Source organism: Danio rerio, chromosome 20, assembly GCF_049306965.1.
Source record: "Danio rerio strain Tuebingen ecotype United States chromosome 20, GRCz12tu, whole genome shotgun sequence".
In the NCBI taxonomy this organism is placed as follows: Eukaryota; Metazoa; Chordata; class Actinopteri; order Cypriniformes; family Danionidae; genus Danio; species Danio rerio.
Genome location: NC_133195.1, coordinates 52,215,131 through 52,231,704, shown reverse-complemented (window position 1 = coordinate 52,231,704; position 16,574 = coordinate 52,215,131). Strand labels below are relative to the sequence as shown.

The 16,574-nt window shown below is 36.4% G+C and overlaps 2 protein-coding genes across 12 annotated transcripts in view; one reads left to right on the top strand and one right to left on the bottom strand.

Annotated features, from left to right (window-relative positions):
• Positions 1-16,574, top strand: part of cfap61 (cilia and flagella associated protein 61) — a 110,198-nt gene that overhangs the window by 46,344 nt on the left and 47,280 nt on the right. For 2 of the 9 annotated variants that reach the window (XM_073933764.1, XM_073933763.1), the window contains exon 17: positions 6,817-7,272. The exons of the other annotated variants lie outside the window; for them this stretch is intronic. In XM_073933764.1, the coding sequence (XP_073789865.1) occupies positions 6,817-6,936 (120 nt within the window). In that variant the 3' untranslated portion in view covers positions 6,937-7,272. Of the gene's footprint in view, positions 1-6,816; positions 7,273-16,574 lie in introns of those variants that run through there. 9 annotated transcript variants of the gene reach the window in all.
• Positions 6,359-15,622, bottom strand: LOC110438202 (uncharacterized). 3 transcript variants are annotated; one of them, XM_073933782.1, is made up of 12 exons: positions 15,545-15,622; positions 13,881-13,943; positions 9,647-9,773; positions 9,304-9,544; positions 8,925-9,198; positions 8,643-8,820; positions 8,444-8,520; positions 8,162-8,342; positions 7,804-8,052; positions 7,508-7,679; positions 7,276-7,424; positions 6,359-7,138 (listed from the first exon to the last, which is right to left on the bottom strand). In XM_073933782.1, the coding sequence occupies exons 2-12, from the start codon at positions 13,926-13,928 to the stop codon at positions 6,969-6,971; spliced, it is 1,866 nt and encodes a 621-aa protein (XP_073789883.1). In that variant the 5' UTR covers positions 13,929-13,943; positions 15,545-15,622; the 3' UTR covers positions 6,359-6,968. The 3 variants fall into 3 exon arrangements, with proteins under 3 accessions (XP_073789883.1, XP_073789884.1, XP_021324383.1); XM_073933783.1 differs by lacking the exon at positions 13,881-13,943 and having other exon boundaries at positions 15,545-15,600; XM_021468708.2 differs by lacking the exons at positions 13,881-13,943; positions 15,545-15,622 and adding an exon at positions 10,672-10,974.

The window sequence follows — 16,574 nt, the reverse complement described above, 5'->3', positions numbered from 1 at the left end:
TTGTATCCATGTCCATTTATGTTTTGTGTACATGTCTTGTGTGTATATGTGTGTGTGTTTACCTTGTATTCGTATTGGCTGTGGGGACCAAATGCACCTAAGAAGTAAACTGCTCATAAATCCCACAAGAATGATGTATTTTGAAAACGTAAAAACTGCAGCTCGTTTCCTGTAGAAGGGAAAAGGGTCAGTTGAAGAGGAGAGAACACACAGTACAAAAATCTTTACGCCTTTGAGAAGTCCCCACAGAGATAGCAGCACAAGTGTGTGAGTGTGTAGTGCATTAGCTAGAAACACAAGCTGTCACCTCAGCTTCAGTCCACATTAGGAGCTCCACTGGTAGCGCAGCAACGCTGGTGTCCAGGCAGATAAGAAGAGCACAAGCACTGCTCTCCGCTAATCCCCCGTCCGCTTCAGATGAATTAATCAGAGTTAAAGCACCTGTTCACTCTCCCTCAATACAGGCTTGTGTTACGAAGGCCATTGTGTCTGAGAGACGTCCTGCATGTCAGAGCAGTGCACCTGCTTTACCTGAGACGCAGGACAGAGACGTCAGCTTCATGTCATATCATTATCAGGAGAACACACAAACACACATTAAGGGCCCTATCGTAGTTTCAGCTTGGCGCAAGAGTCGTTTTGAGGCGTTGCGCTACGCTGTTTAAATAACAAATGCATTAGCGCTCATTTGTGCGTGTATAGGTGTTTTGGTCTAAAAAGGAAAGGCGTTCTGAGGCGGACCGCTGGCGCGTTGCTATTTTGAGAAACTATAATAGATTTTTCATTAGACCAAAACAAACCCGGTCTAAACTCCAGCGCAGAGTTGCGCCTCGCTTACGCACTGCTTAATACACACAAAAGAGCAATATGCAAATATCTTTACATATGAAAAAAATTTAAATATTAAGGATATATATAGGATATAATAAGAATAGATATAGAATATAAATATAAAGGATTAAAATATTACTACTGCTTTTATGTCTTCTTCATCTCAGGAGGCTTTTTCAGCTCATTCATAACAATTTGCTTTTGTATAATGTTATTATTATTAGCAGTATTATTTATTATATCCATATTTATATTTGTTTTATTAAAAACAAGCTTAGATTTGCCCACCAGTCAGGTTTTAGACCATATGGGGCACAGCATGTGTTTTAGGATATAACTCAGGTTTTTGAGCACACTTTGTTATTATTGTTCGTTTATTCGTTTGCTGGAAATTAGAACTGAATTTAGAAATAGTTTTAAAACAAATATTTGCGCTTAAAAAAAATTATTTATTTATAGACTAATTGATGTCTGTGCGTAAAGGTTTCCCTATCCAAGAGCGAAAGTGAAAGTAGATCCATTATCTCTCATTCTCACGCAGTAGATGCTCTGTTTAACAGTTTTCTGTTAAAAAGCTGTTAACAGTTAACTGTTTGCTAGTGAAATGCTCATTTTTTCCACTTAGACTTACTTTGCGTCCTGTAAATAGCGAATGCGCTCTTGGCACGACGCAGCTGGCTCTTAAAGGGAATGGGAGATGAGACTCTAATTGGTTTATTCTCAAAACACACCTATAACTCATTAAGAAAATAAACTCAACCCTTTTAGACCATGCGCCGCGGCGCAAGGCAGATTTTCCCATCCTTAAATTAGCAAAAACGCATCCTGACACGCCCTGAAAGTCAAGTCAGCGCCTCAATCTCCTCCGCAATTTGAGAAGTTTTAATGTTAGTACACAGACTTTAAACATGGCATATACTGTTATAACCAGAAGTTTACATACACTGTATAAAAAGGCACATAACCATTTAAAAAAAAAGTCAGATGTTAATGTGACTAAACTTTTTCTCTTTTAGGTAAGTTACAAATATCAAACTAGTTTCTGTTACGCTTATTAGCACAATAATGAGAGAGATATTTCTTTTGAGAAATTGTTATAACTTTTCTTGAAAGTCCAGTTTACATAAAGTAAGATTATTCTGCCACTGATAAAGCTCAGATGATGGTGTCAAGGTTTTGGAAGTTTCTGATTGGCTAATTGACAACATTTGAGTTAATTGGAGGCACAACTGTAGAATAGTATTTAAGGAAAACCTCAAACTCACTGCTTCCTTGTGTGACAACATGGGACAATCAACAAGCCAGAATATAATTAGCTAAATTACACTGGGAAAAAGACTTATTTTTGGAGACATGTCCTGTGGTCTGATGGAACTAAGATTGAACTGTTTGGCCATAATGACCAGAGTTACATTTGGAGGACAAAGGGGAACGCTTACAAGCCTAGGAACACCATCTTAACTGTGAAGTATGTGGGCGACAGCATCATGTTGTGAGGCTGTTTTGCTGCAGGAGGGACTGGTCCACTTCACAGCATAGACGGCATCATGAAGAAAGAACATTATGTAGAAATACTGAAGCAACATCTCAAGACATCAGCCAGGAAATTAAAACTTGGCCACAAATGGGTCTTCCAAACAAACCATGACCCTAAGCATACTGCAAAATTAGTTTAAATGTACTTTAAGGACAACAGAGTGAATGTTTTGGAGTGGCCATCACAAAGCCCTGATCTCAATCTTATAGAAAATTTGTGGACAGAGTTGAAAAAGCTTGTGCAAGCAAGACAACAAATCTGACTCAGTTACACCAATTCTGTCAGGAGGAATGGGCCAAAATTCCTCCAAATTATTGTGAGAAGCTTGTGGAAGGACATTTGTTTTATACAGTTTAAAAGCTTCAGTGCTGCTTAAGATTAAAGATGAGAGGTTTGCACTGACTGTGGGCTATATTTCGTGTTGTTTTTTAACCTAAATAAGGAGTAAATGTATGCTGTGTAGAGTTTTTCTGTAATTGATAACATATCGGAAACTGTGAGAGTCTGTATGTGTTCATATACGTTGCATTTATTTATTTATGTTATATAATTGACGTTACAGTAGGCTAAAAGACATTACAGTAGGCTATTTCACACTTTCATTGATCTGCAGTTAAAATTAAATCCTGTTCATAGAAAAGTTAGTAATGAACCTTTATACAGAAGTATTTATGCGTATTAAGCATCTGTTTTGTGAGAAGTGCGTCTCGTATGATATGGGAACAACCCATACAGCTTTACTTTGATATTTCCTCGAGCGAGATTGACATTGACTGAAACTTTCTGTTATACACCACACCCACCAAAAGAGGAGCATTGGCACCTTTTTAGCCGTGGAAACGCAAACCTGATAAAGATGACCTGTACCGACCCAAACCGTACTGTACTGTACCACTCAGTGGAAATAGACTGTTCTCAAAAATATTTAAAAATTAATACCATCCTCAATCTTTTAAACAGTCACACACACACACACACACACACACACACACACACACACACACACACACACACACACACACACACACACACACACACACACACACTTATATACATGAATACAATTATAAATCATGAGATTTTAATGAAGTTCAAAAAATTTATACTGCTTTTACTAATTAAGAGGCTCCATATGTCCAGAATAGCTGCCTCCTATCCCTGCCATTGATAACAGCATTTAACGAATGACTTGGAGGAACCAATCGTCCTCTTCCTTTCCCAGAGTGCACTGCGCCTCTATTCTTCCCCGTTAAATCAGATAAGGTGTAGCACATAACAAATCCCTCACATTATTCATGCTCAAGGGCCAATTAGAGAAGCAGAGAGAGAGAATGATTAGCAGAACAGGGCAGCTGTTTGCTTTCAGTTTGCTTCAAGCATGTCCCTCTCGCTAAATCTGCTTTAAGAATTGACCATCTCAATGCTTCGTAGTAGCCAGCGGGTCCAATCAAGTGTTCAGGTTTCCGCTCTCTCAGTGCAACTCTTTAGCATTAGCACATTTCAAATGAATTATGATACACGCTATAGCTTATGTTTTCCCTTTAGCTGTGCTGGTGTCTTTTTAGCTCAGTGAAACATGCTGTCGCTCTCGCTCTGATTAAACTATTGTCATTCTGAATGTGCAGGACATCAGCAGTGCTTTTAGAGAAACTGCAATTGCCGTGAGCTTAGCAGTTAGCTGATAACTCGCTGGTTAAAGGACAAACATTGAGTGCGACACACGTGCATGCTGCTGCATTGAAAAGCAGAGGCTTTTGAGATTATCAAAATCCAGTTTAAACCAGCCTAGGCTGGTTGGCTGGTTTTAGCTGGTCGACCAGCCTGGTTTTAGAGGGGTTTTGGCCACTTCCAGGCTGGTTTCCAGCCATTTCCAGCCTGGTCTTAGCTGTTCAGGCTGGGAGATGACCAGCTAAAACCAGCTTGACCAGCCTAGCCAAGCTGGTAGTCCAGCCAAAACTAGCTATATCCAGCTTAAACCAGACTGGTCAAGCTAGTTTTAGCTGGATTTGGCTGGTCATTTTCCAGACTGACCAGCTAAGACCAGGCTGTAAATGGCTGGAAACCAACCTGGAAATGGCCAAAACCTCTCTAAAACCAGGCTGGTCGACCAGCTAAAACCAGCCAACCAGCCTAGGCTGGTTTAAGCTAGATTTTTCAGCAGGGGGGTTTAATCTAAAGGTCCAGTTGAGCTCTGAGTTCAGATGAACAACAATATGACCGGTAATTCAATGGTTAAAAAAACAGAATAACACTTTACTTGAAGGGGTGTTCATAAGACTGCTGGTTCCATGCAATTGATTTGTGTTAGGACAGCATTAAGGAATTAAGTTAACTTGTTAGTGTTTAGAAATTTAACTAGATTGAACAATTACAACTAGGGTTACTACTTTTGATACAAAAAAATAAAGGACGCATACTGGAGCAGAGGCCATATCCCTTAGGGGGCCTAGACCACAGTGATCACAGGCCCAATAGCATGCCAGTGGTGGTAAATCATAACTTAAAATATGTTTTCAGGAAAGTATGAACACTTGGACATTAAAATAAACTTCTTTTATTAATATCTGTGTAAACAGATGCAGTCAGTCTTTCTCTTACAACTCTGCAGCACTGATATAGCTGATGTTATGTTTAAAGGGCACATATTTTAGCCCTTTTTTGAGATTTAATACTAATATTATGGTTCTTCTGAGTGTGCCAATATAGGTTCAGATCAAAACGCAATTCAGATATGGTTATTATGCTGTGTTAAAAAGTGTAAATTTAGAGGCGTGTACACGGGTTGCTGTTTTGGGGTGTGTTGTTTAACATGATAATGAGTTTCGACTGCCCGCCCAACGTAACAAGGGGGCGGAGCCAAGAGCGCGTCTGCTTTGTGCACCGCGTCACAGAGGCAGACAGTAGGAGTCATCATGAGTGAGAGGAACACAATTCAACCCTACATATATGACCCAGACTCGGACACAGATCAAGCAGAGTCGACTGTTGAGGAATCTATAATCCGAATGTGCCAGAATGTGTCAGAGTGGTACATACAAAATATTTTATGTTTTTGAATACTTTTACAGCCGCTATGTAACTATGCATGCGCCATCCGTAATTTGTTTGATAAAGTTCGCGAACGTCATGCGTTACGTCAAACACAGACAAGACATAAAGATATCCACAGAGATAAATTTTGCATTGGTATGATTTATTCGTAATTCATGAATATTGACGTTGACAAATATTGGCAGGTGCTTGTGTGGCAATTGTGAAAAAATGCCAACTGAGGCTGAAAATGTATGCTGCAGGGAGATACCGCAGGTAAATTTCCAGTTTATGTTAACGTTGCTGCTCTAAAGACATCGAATGAGATAATAAACAGCATAACTGTGTCGTGTAATAAGGTTAGAAGACGAATGGATCAACTGGAAATGCAACCCTCGTGCATGACGGAGCATCCAGGAATGGATCCCGTTTGCTTCAATATTTATTCCTTGCAAAATGCATCGAATATATACAAAGCAGACTATGGTCCCCTGCGACTTCGTGGAGTGCAAAAGTGAGTTTAAATAAATAGAAATAATAGCAGGTTACCTTGTTCATGATCTGCATGCTCGCTTTCTTTTTAAGCACATTAACGCCGTGTAGTCAATAAAATAGCGATAAAGTTGGTTTTATATCCGCACATTCAGAAGTCCCTGTATTGTTTATCATGATAGTTTAAACATTCGATCGTATTTAGCATGCAAGTATGACTTGTAAACAACATTAAAACTATTTACTTGACTGTAAACAATGTTGTACTTTGTCATTTGCTGCTAATACGATTTCCCTATTTTGAATTTGCAAAGAATACTTTACTGAAATGATACTATTAAGGAGAATGTCCGAATATCTGAATATAAAACCAACTTTACCTCAATGTCAATAAAAATGAAATACGTACCGTTTTTTATTGCTGCTATTTCTGAGATGACAATTTGAATGACTTCATAAAAGGCTGAGTAATGCATGTACTTTTTATTGAAAAATAATTTTAAATTTACTAAACATTAATATATAAACTCTTAAAATATATAAAAATCAGTATGGCATAGAAACATCAACCCTTCAGAAAAGATGCTTCAATTCCTGAGTCATATAAAAACTTTATATTGAAGTATAAATTAAAATGTGATGGCAAATATAAAATGTATCCTTGTGCAAATATAAAATATAAACTCCAAGTTGTCCCTTTGTTGAATGAAATACAATTGTCCATGAACATTAGAAAGTACAGTATATCTACAAACACATACAAACATATCAAATATACATTGGCAGTTGAATAAACAAAATATGACTTCTGAAATTTTGTTAAAGCTAGTTATTTTATAAAAAATAAAAATGTATATGTGATAACTCCCAAGTTCAAATTGTAGTGCAATTTCTAAAACAATGTTTCATTATTATGTCTCTGTTAGACAGTGCCGCTTTTTGGCTTATCGGAGCTTTGTGAGCTGGTGTTGGGGTTTCCTCGGGCGGAGAGTCCGTGTAGTGATTCCTGCCTGTGTGGTGCTGAAGATTCGAAGACAGTTTCCTGAAGAGCAGGGCAGCTATGTGGGTTTTAGGATCGCTATTGATTGAAGCGGGTCACCCTGCTGGAGATAGCCTCCTCCATCTCAGGTCGATCGTAGGCTGATGATAGAGCAGGTGGTATGTGAATTCCCAACACTTCATCAACATAGGGTGATGGGTCCACAAACACTTGGTTGAAGATGAGGTCCAGCAGCTCTTCTACATAACCTGTGCAATATAACAGTTATCTCTTTAGTAACTTAATTTTGTATTTTGAGTAGTGAGTTTTCATTGTGAATGTAAAGTGCAATTATTTTTTTTATTTATTGAATTATTAATAATACTATAAACATTTATATACATACCGAAAGTTTGCTGTGTCTTCACTTCTCGGACCCTATACTCTCCTTTCTTTGCCTTTGGAAAAGCAAGCTTGTAAATAGGTTTACCAGTTGCTGATGTGGCCTGGGGACGCCCGGCATTTTCATTGTAATGCAGTGCAGCCAAGTACAACCTAACAAAAAGAAAAATGTAAATGACGTACCATGACAAGACTGTATAGTATTGTAAATATTAATTTCTGATCATTGGCTTTACCTGCATAGCATCCCCAGAAAAGGGAATACCACATTTTTGGGTGCAAACCGCAGTATGACGCTGTGGAAAGCTTCAACAGTTGACGTCTGGTGGTGAGGACTTAGCTTGGCCACATCCTTCAATATTCTCTTGTTAGCGAGAACTTTCTCCAGCTTATAGAATGGCATCGTTGCTAAACAAGCAAAAATTTAAGGTATTAGAGTCGAAATCAAAAACAAATCTGAACAATGAAACAAGCTCTATTTTGAATTAGTTTTAATCGCAAAGAATATTTTATATGTCTGTATACAACTTACCAGCCGACAGCCATTTGTTCTTGTCTCTGCTTATCCGTTGCGGATGCAGACAAGCCGGAAAATTGGGGTCTTCATGTACATGTTTGTCTTGTACATGGTTTAAGATAGAGGTCCACTTTGCCACTCTTTCAGGACCTGTTGTGGATGATGCAGCAGTCCAGTAGATGTGGTTTTTGATGCTACGTAACCATTTACGCAACTTCTCACAACCCTTTATCTGGCATATCTTGTCCAGTTTTTTGGAAATTCCTGGAATTTAATGAAAAAAAAGACATCAACACAAAAATAATAATAAACATGTAAGAACTGTAAATAGCAATTTAATCTTAAGTAAATTAATAACTGCTAAATTACATACCTTTCTCGATATGCCACACATCGTAAAACTGAGTGACATTTCGATCCCTGAGGTATTTCTGTATTTGAGGATGTCGGTCTGTGATGATGCATTCCAGACGAACACCGCGGGCATCCAACAGGTCAAGGCTTCTCTTTAGGCCTTCTTTTTCCATATGGTAACTGCCACCCACCTCATTACTCTATAAAATTTTAAATAAGGTTAAAATATATATATATATATAAATCACACATTTTCAATCCAAAATATTATGCTAGTTCACATAATACTTTTCTGTATTACCTGGACTAACTGTAGGTCGACCACTGTGTTAGTTGCAAGGTCCATCATTGTATAACTCCCATACTTGGCCGAGTGACCTTCAAGAACAAACCGTACATAATTATTCTAAACACATTTTTGGAATAATTGTAATGTATTTCATATTTATTTTTTTTATTAGACTGTATTGAATTAGAAATTAAATCTTTTGACTAAATACCTGGGGAGTCAGCCCTCATATCTCCTCCAACAATCACATTCTCTCTTCGACTGAGCTGTTCTAGCATTTCACTCTGCCAATTTCTCCACTTGTGGACAATAGCAGGTTCAATGCAAAGTCTTGCATGACGGCGAAATGAATTATATTTAAAAATGTGTAGTTTCATTGCAGCAAATACCTGACAACAGAGAGGAGAATTTTTAGTACAATGTGCATGCACCCTGTGACAAAATTTATATTATGTTTCTAAAAGAAATGTGATAAATTTTGATAGATAATTACCTTTTCAACTACAAAAAATGATGCACCGCTCAAGTAGACTGCAGCAGAAAGATGCAGGTTGCCAGCTGGAGTACTACCAATAATTGGCTGACTGTTCCATTTTCTTACAAACTCGCAGTGTGGGCAGACTTGCTGTACGCTCAGAAATGTCCCAAGCCTTTGTGACTTTACATCACATCTCCTCTGACACACTGGGCAGTCACTGAAGAGCTCCATGAGGCATGTTTCATAGACAATGAACTTGGCAATGTTATGAACTGGGCATTCTTGGATTCTGTAAAAATAAATATACACATTAACATAATAAAAAAAAATTATGATGAATGTTATGATGACAATACACAATCTGTCAAATAATTTACATAATGCATAAACTCACGACAAGTCTGTTGGTTCAGTTGCAGATGTGCATTCCTCTGCAGGGTCAAATGTCACATCCGAGTCTTGGGCTATAATTTTTGACTCTGTCAAAGTCTCTTCGGCTTCTTCTTCTTCCTCCTCCTCCTCCAGCTCCAGACGAGGTCTTTTTAGTGAAGGTTTGAGGGGTGTCGAAGTCATAAACGCAGTAGAGGATGCTAATGGTACAGTCAGTTCAAAACTGGATACTGTTGTCTGGACACCTATAGTGTAATTTTATGATTAATCTCATTGCACGTTTATAAAGATAATAAAACACGTTTCTAATGCAGCAACTTAAAATAAACTGAGAAATTTTAACTTACTTGTACTCCTGCGTTTAGCCTGAAGCGTCCTAAAAGACAACTGGGTGCCAACACTGTGTAAAGATGTGTGAAAAGGTTCTGTCTGGCAAGCTACATCCACCTTGTTGCTCTTTGTCGACGTCGTGGCCTTTGTAAGAAAACATACATGTTTTAAAATGACCTTTATTTGATTAAAACATACCGATCTTATTGTAAACAACTGCAGACCACGTGCAAGTACAGTGGAAAAAAATTACAATAAACATCCCACATACAAAACAAACTTTAGCTGTAACTTAGTCAGTGGTAATGCTTTATTACAATGTTTAATTTTTTCTACGGTTTCTGTTTCTGATGGCTAAAACCCCTTTATGTACACATTACCACTTAAAGATTCGAGTATTTAGACTGTTTTAGAAAAGCACAATAGCTGTAAACGCGCAAACATCCGAAGTAGCTTTAGCCGCAGATGCTATTTATTTCTGCTTAACATTACAGTATACACATTACAACAAACATCCCACATAAACAACAAACTTTAGCTGTAGCCAGTACTGGTTACTGCTTTATTACAATGTTTATATTTTTCTATGGTTTCTGTTTCTAATGGCTAAAAGCCCTTCTTGTACACACTACCACTTATAGCTTCGATTATTTAGATTGTTTTAGAAAAGCATAATAGCAGTGAACACGTGCAAACAAACATCCGAAGCAACTTTAGCGGCTTTTAACTTTTAGATGTTATTCATTTCGGCTTACGATTACAGTACAACAAACATTTAACAACAACAAACTTTAGCTGTAGCCAGTGGTACTGCTTTTTACAATGTTGCTATTTTTCTACGGTTTCTGTTCCTAATGGCTAAACCCCCTTCATGTACACACTACCATATGCAGCTTCGAGTATTTAGACTGTTTTTGAAAAGCACAATAAGAGGTAAACACGTGCAAACAAACATCCGAAGCTACTTTAGCCGCAGATGCTATTCATCGGCTTAACATAATTAGAATACTAAGGCTAGAAGTACATAAAATGTAATACTTACTTGAAGTGAGACAGGATCACGTATTGTAGGAACTGATCCAGTTTTCAAAAACAATTTACTCGCGAATCCGGAGTTGTATTGTCCCGCGTTCTCGAGGCAGTCTACGCTAAAGTGGTTAGCGCAAACATACAACAGTTTTGGTACATTTTCAGGCACCTTGTCTTCAAAGATAAAACTCAGCCACTTAAGCCTCTGTTGCTCATTTGCAGGAAGACGGTGAAGGCTCTTGTGCTGAGCCTTACATCCTAAAATAGCACAAGGGTGTTCTCTCGGTGGCATCGCTTCGACGTTCACGCTGATAATGGCGGAAACGGCAAACGCAGGATATGTTAATACGCGCAGCTGTCAATCAATTCGGTGGGCGGGGGGAATCGCACACCTACGTAATGGTGCGATCGATTTGAAAACAGCTCCAATTGGCCGACCCTTTTTTTTGTAGTTAAATTGAAAAAAAAAGGACTGGGTGTGTTCATATCACCCCAGTATGATGGTCTATACACTATACCAACACACAGATCTGTCCAAACAGCTTGAAAAGAAGATTTTTTACAATAGGTGCCCTTTAATAGTGTGGTACACCTGCGGTAACTCAGCTGCTGTAACCTAGAGGTGAGGAGAAAATACTAATGAACTTAATTTTAACAGGTGGTATTGATAACAGATTTTGGCTAAAATATTTGTCATTATTTGCAGCAACAGCTATTCAAACATGGAAACAGCACATAGGCCTACATAAACTAGATACAAACATTAGCTACAGTGTAAAAAAGATATGATTAATTAGTCCTGACCGCATATGTTTTTAGGTCATTTTAACTAACTGAACAAACTGAAATTTATAAGTCATGCAAGCAGTTTTAAGTCAGTTTAACATAATATAAGTTCAATGAATTTAAGATTAATTTGATTTAGCTTTAAAAAATTAAGGCAGGATCTTTTTTTTACTGTGCATTAAGGTTTTTATATAGCCTATTTCTAATAAAAAAATGGAAAGTTTTAATTTACTAGTATATTTTCTTTACATGGACATTATGTTGTTTATTAATGTATTAAATACAATGTATTAAATTAATGCTTATGTGCCTGACTTAACCTTAACAAACAAATCATAATATTACACTGAAATATGATCCACCTACATTGTATTTACAGAATTTTTACAAATTACAATTTGTGAGCCAGTGTGTAAAAACCAGGCCAAAGGTAAAGTTTGACTGTAGCCATTCATTTCCCTGTGATTTCAGTTGTTGGTATTGTTTTATTCCATTAATATTAAATACATATATTTTTATTATTTTCACAGACTGTTCTTTATTTCATGTAGAAAACAGTAAATTACAAAAAAAATAAATAAATACAATGTAGTGTGTGTAGAGTGGGAGAAGAGGGTTGCATTGACAATCCAACACAATAGGCAGCACATTGAACACATTTTGTAAGTGGTCAGTAACATGGAACAAGGAACCTTAAAACCAAGCACACCATAGTTTTTCTTGTGAAATTCCCAATAAGTTTAATGTGTCACATGACCCTCTTCCTATTAAAAAAACAAAAGTTGAGCTGCGTCCGAAACCGCCTACTACTCAGTAGGTACTGCATTTGTATTTAAACATACTACTCGGCCGTTAGAAAAGTACGTTCTATACAGTATGAATGTGAAAAGTATGAATGGAATTCGGACGTACTACATCGGCCATTTTGACATAGTCACGTGACCAGTGTTGGGAAGGTTACTTTGGAAATGTAATAGATTACAGATTACAAATTACCCTATTTAAAATGTAATAAGTTACTGTAATTTTTGATTACTTTATAAAAGTAAAGTAACTAATTACATTTGATTACTTTTTGATTACTTTTAATTTTCTAATAAACATTTTCAACTAAATAATTTTCAAGCATTTATACAGAGCAGGAGTGAGCTTACAGTAGCTCTGTTTACTGTTAGAATCTCAAAAGCTTTCATCACTTAAATAAAATTAATTTAATTTATTTAAATTTAAAGTAGAGCCACCACAAAACCAGACCTTATCACAAAAACATGTTTACTGTTGTTACAAAATCACAATGTTAGTTAGTTGTGCAGGTGATTTATGTGGCATTTGCAATAAAAAATACATCTAATATTTGAAATTTTCATTTTTAAATCGAAGCCACTTAAATCCAAATCAATCCCATCTGAGTGAACAATAAAACTGCCAATGAAACATATGAGGCAGAACTGTTCATTTCAATTATTTACTGTAAATAATATGCTGTACCAAACAGGAATAAATTATAGTACATAACAGCAAAAACAAAAAAATCCAATAAAACCAGGTGTTACACATTTTAAACAATATTGATCTGTAAGTGTAGCTTGTGTGGACACTACTGCGCTACTTCACTAATAAAATAGCTTCGCTACTGTGAAAAGCTATTTGATTTTTTAGCGACTCTACCGTCACGCTACTGAGAAATGTAGTTAAGCTAGCTACACTGTTAATGTGATAACATCACTTTGGCCAGAGGAGTCTGCTGGTGCCCTGAAATTCACAAATCGATAACTTTATAAATCATAATATATCATTAGAAATTAAAGGGTCTGTTTTTATTTCTGTACACTCACGATAACGACAAAAACATTTGCTTTTATAAAACAAAGAAACGCAAGCTTACATACCTGCAGATGCTTCCTCATGCTTTTCAATGGCAAAGAGGATTAGACATGGTGCGCCCATGGCCATTAATTTGATTTAACAGTGGGGGGGACAATAAATATAACATTTCTTATGAGCAATTTTTTAAAGATTTTTTGAAGGGGACACAAATAATTCAGCCAAATTGTACTTATATGTCTCCGCAGTTAAAAATGGTTTTATTGTTCATATTACAGCATGGAGACTACATCATTATGGTTATTTTCAAAGTTTTTCTCAGGTTCAATGACAGCAAATTTTTCTTGAAAACTATTTATTGCATTGTTTGTTGTGTTGTTTACAATCAACAGACTGACTCCTGGAGCCGAATAAATGCAGGAAAAGACGTTTTCCATACTCATAATAACTAACTGGTTTACATTACACTTGTTAAATTGACAGATCATATTGTAAATTGGTGAGCCTGTGAGGTTCATCTGCTAAACAGCCACAACTCAGAAAACATTTTAAAAAATTGTTCACCCCTAAAAGAATTGTCATTATCCCTTCAGTAAAGCACAACACCCTTACCTGACACTGTACATCTGACTGACCCTGCTCTGCCTGTTCCTCAATCATTTCTTTCTCCTCTGCCTGTGATTGATAATGTGACATTAGTATTTTCATAAGCACTCATTCTGAAAGCCAAATTGCTTAATATGTGAACTTTTTGTACTTGGAGTTTTGCTGCACTGAAAAATGATCTTATGTCCATTTTCCTTTTCTCTGTCATTTTATCATTGAGGTAAAGTTGGTTTTATATTTGCACATTCAGTCTCTCATAATATAACCTTAGAAGAGTATTCATTGGAAATTCTAAATAGTAAAATTATATTAGCAGCCAACAACCATCGAAGTACAGCATTGTTTACAGTTAGTGTTAATATTATATTGGTTTGCAACTGATACAAAATACAGCAGCCAGAGTTTTATTGAAATTAAAGACACAAGAACATATCACAGCAGCATTAATAGAATAAATTTTAGGATTCTTTTATTAGTTTATAAGGCACTACACAACATGACACCTTTCATACTTTTCTGACTGCTTATCAAAATATAATCCAAACCGTTTGCTACGCTCTTCTAGTGCTCGACTTTTACAATTTCACTCTGTAAATCTGATGCGATCTGGCGGCACTTCTTTTAGTCACTATGCTGCAAAATCTTGGAATTGTCTCCCAAATGAAGTAAAAGAATCCCCCAGAATTTATTTTTAAAAAGCTTAAGAAGCACCTTTTTAAAATTGCGTATGAATATAAGTTTGTGAAGTTTATGCAATTTATCTATAATGGTAGGTTTATGTACATATGCATGTACGGTGTGTGTGCATGTATGTAAAGAATATTGTGTGTGATTGTGTAGATGTATGCATAAGTGTGTACATGTATGCTTTTATCTGAGTATATATTTTGCTTTAATTGTCTAATATACATTATTTTGTATTTGGTTTATTTTACAATGCCTGTTTGTTATTTGTGAAGTGCCTTGAGTTCCATGTATGTAGGAAAAGTGCTATACAAAAAAAATGTATTATTATTATTATTATTAATGTTGTTTTGAAGTCAAACTTGCATGAGATTTCAGTTCAATTATTCAAAGTACCATGGTAAACAATGTATGGAGCGGTCACTGAATGAATGTGCGAATATAAAACCAACTTTACCTCAATCATTTTATCTAGTCAATGACACTGCAATGCAAGTTTATTCTGTAGCACATTTTATATACAATGCTAATTCAAAGTGCTTTACATAAAGAATGAAAAACTATCATAAAAATCATCACAACAATAAAAACAAGGACATTTTATATTTTAAATTAATTTAGTCACCTAAGAACAGAACTGAAATTGATTATACAAAAAATAAAGTGGGGCTAGTTTGGACGTAGCACAGTGCTCATTTAGCAAATCCACAGATATACAATATGCTAATTGTGGCCGTTAATGTAAAGTTAACATTATGCCAAGTCGTCACAAATGAAACAATGCACTTTGGCGTATTATTTTGCAGTGCGCCACTAACGTATGCAACAAGCTAAACAAGTTAACTACATGAGTAATTTTAACCGCTAATACAGCAGATTCATGGACATCGGTAATCTGCATTTTTGCCGCAACTAATTTATAAATGATTCTGCATTAACTTTGAATAGAATCGATTTATTTAATGTGATTAATACAACATACTTACTCAAATTCAACATTGACCTGTAGCCAAACACCTAACTTCTGCGTCTGTCTGTGACTGTGTGTCAGGCTGCGTGTCCTTGAGGAGTAGGTGGATCAAACCACTATGAGGAAGCGGGGGTGAACTCTTTCTAAATGCATTTTAAATAATAAATGCGTTTTTTTTCTACTTAGACAATTATTTTAGGTATACACACATATATTTTTCAAAATAGAGAGTGCGTTTATATATATATATTTTATTTGGTGAGGAGGACAATGAACATGTTCCCCCCGGGATTTACGCCCGTGGTTGCGCCGCAAATCAAAAGCTTCAGCGGTTGAATAAATGGCCTTAGCAGAGGCCATCCTGCATATCAAAAACAGGCAAAGCAATAGATTAATATTATTCAACATATCACAGAGATTTAAAGAAAAATATTAGATGTAACCCCATTTGTAATTTTTAACATTTTCAAAAGTAACTGTAATTTTATTACATATTTTTTCTTAGTAACTGTAACTAATTACTGTTACTTTTATTTTGTAATTAAATTACGTAACGGCGTTACATGTAACTAGTTACTCCCCAACACTGCACGTGACGTACCTGCGTAATTTGCGTTGCTTTTCTCCCATTCATAAATTTGCTCACGGGGCATCATGGGATAGCGCAACATGCATGGGATGAGCACTCCAGAATCTCGCCGGAAGTAGTAAGTCATCCGGGTACTTTTCGTATACTGTTTTTCGAATTCTATGAATTCGGACATACTACTCGGCTCACATACTGATTTTAGCGTACTACATAATATGGAAGTATGCGGTTTCGGATGCAGTCTTGGATCCAAGATGGCCAACTTTAAAATGGCCACCAGGCTCACCACCCATCTTGAAAAGTTTGCCCCCTCACATATACTAATGTGCCACAAACAGGACGTTAATATCACCAACCAATCCCATTTTATTAGGGTGTATCCATAGAAATGGCCCACCCTGTAGTTTGGAGCAGTAAACATGTCAGGCTAAATAATTAAAATGAATCATTGATTTCT

Excerpts from the sequence above, each read along its gene's own strand:
- LOC110438202 (XM_021468708.2), bottom strand. The coding sequence starts at position 10,950 with ATGCCACCGAGAGAACACCCTTGTGCTATTTTAGGATGTAAGGCTCAG. Across the intron at positions 7,425-7,507 it reads TTTCTGGGGATGCTATGCAG|GTTGTACTTGGCTGCACTGC; the intron begins GTAAAGCCAATG and ends TCTTTTTGTTAG. Across the intron at positions 7,139-7,275 it reads GAAGACACAGCAAACTTTCG|GTTATGTAGAAGAGCTGCTG; the intron begins GTATGTATATAA and ends TATATTGCACAG.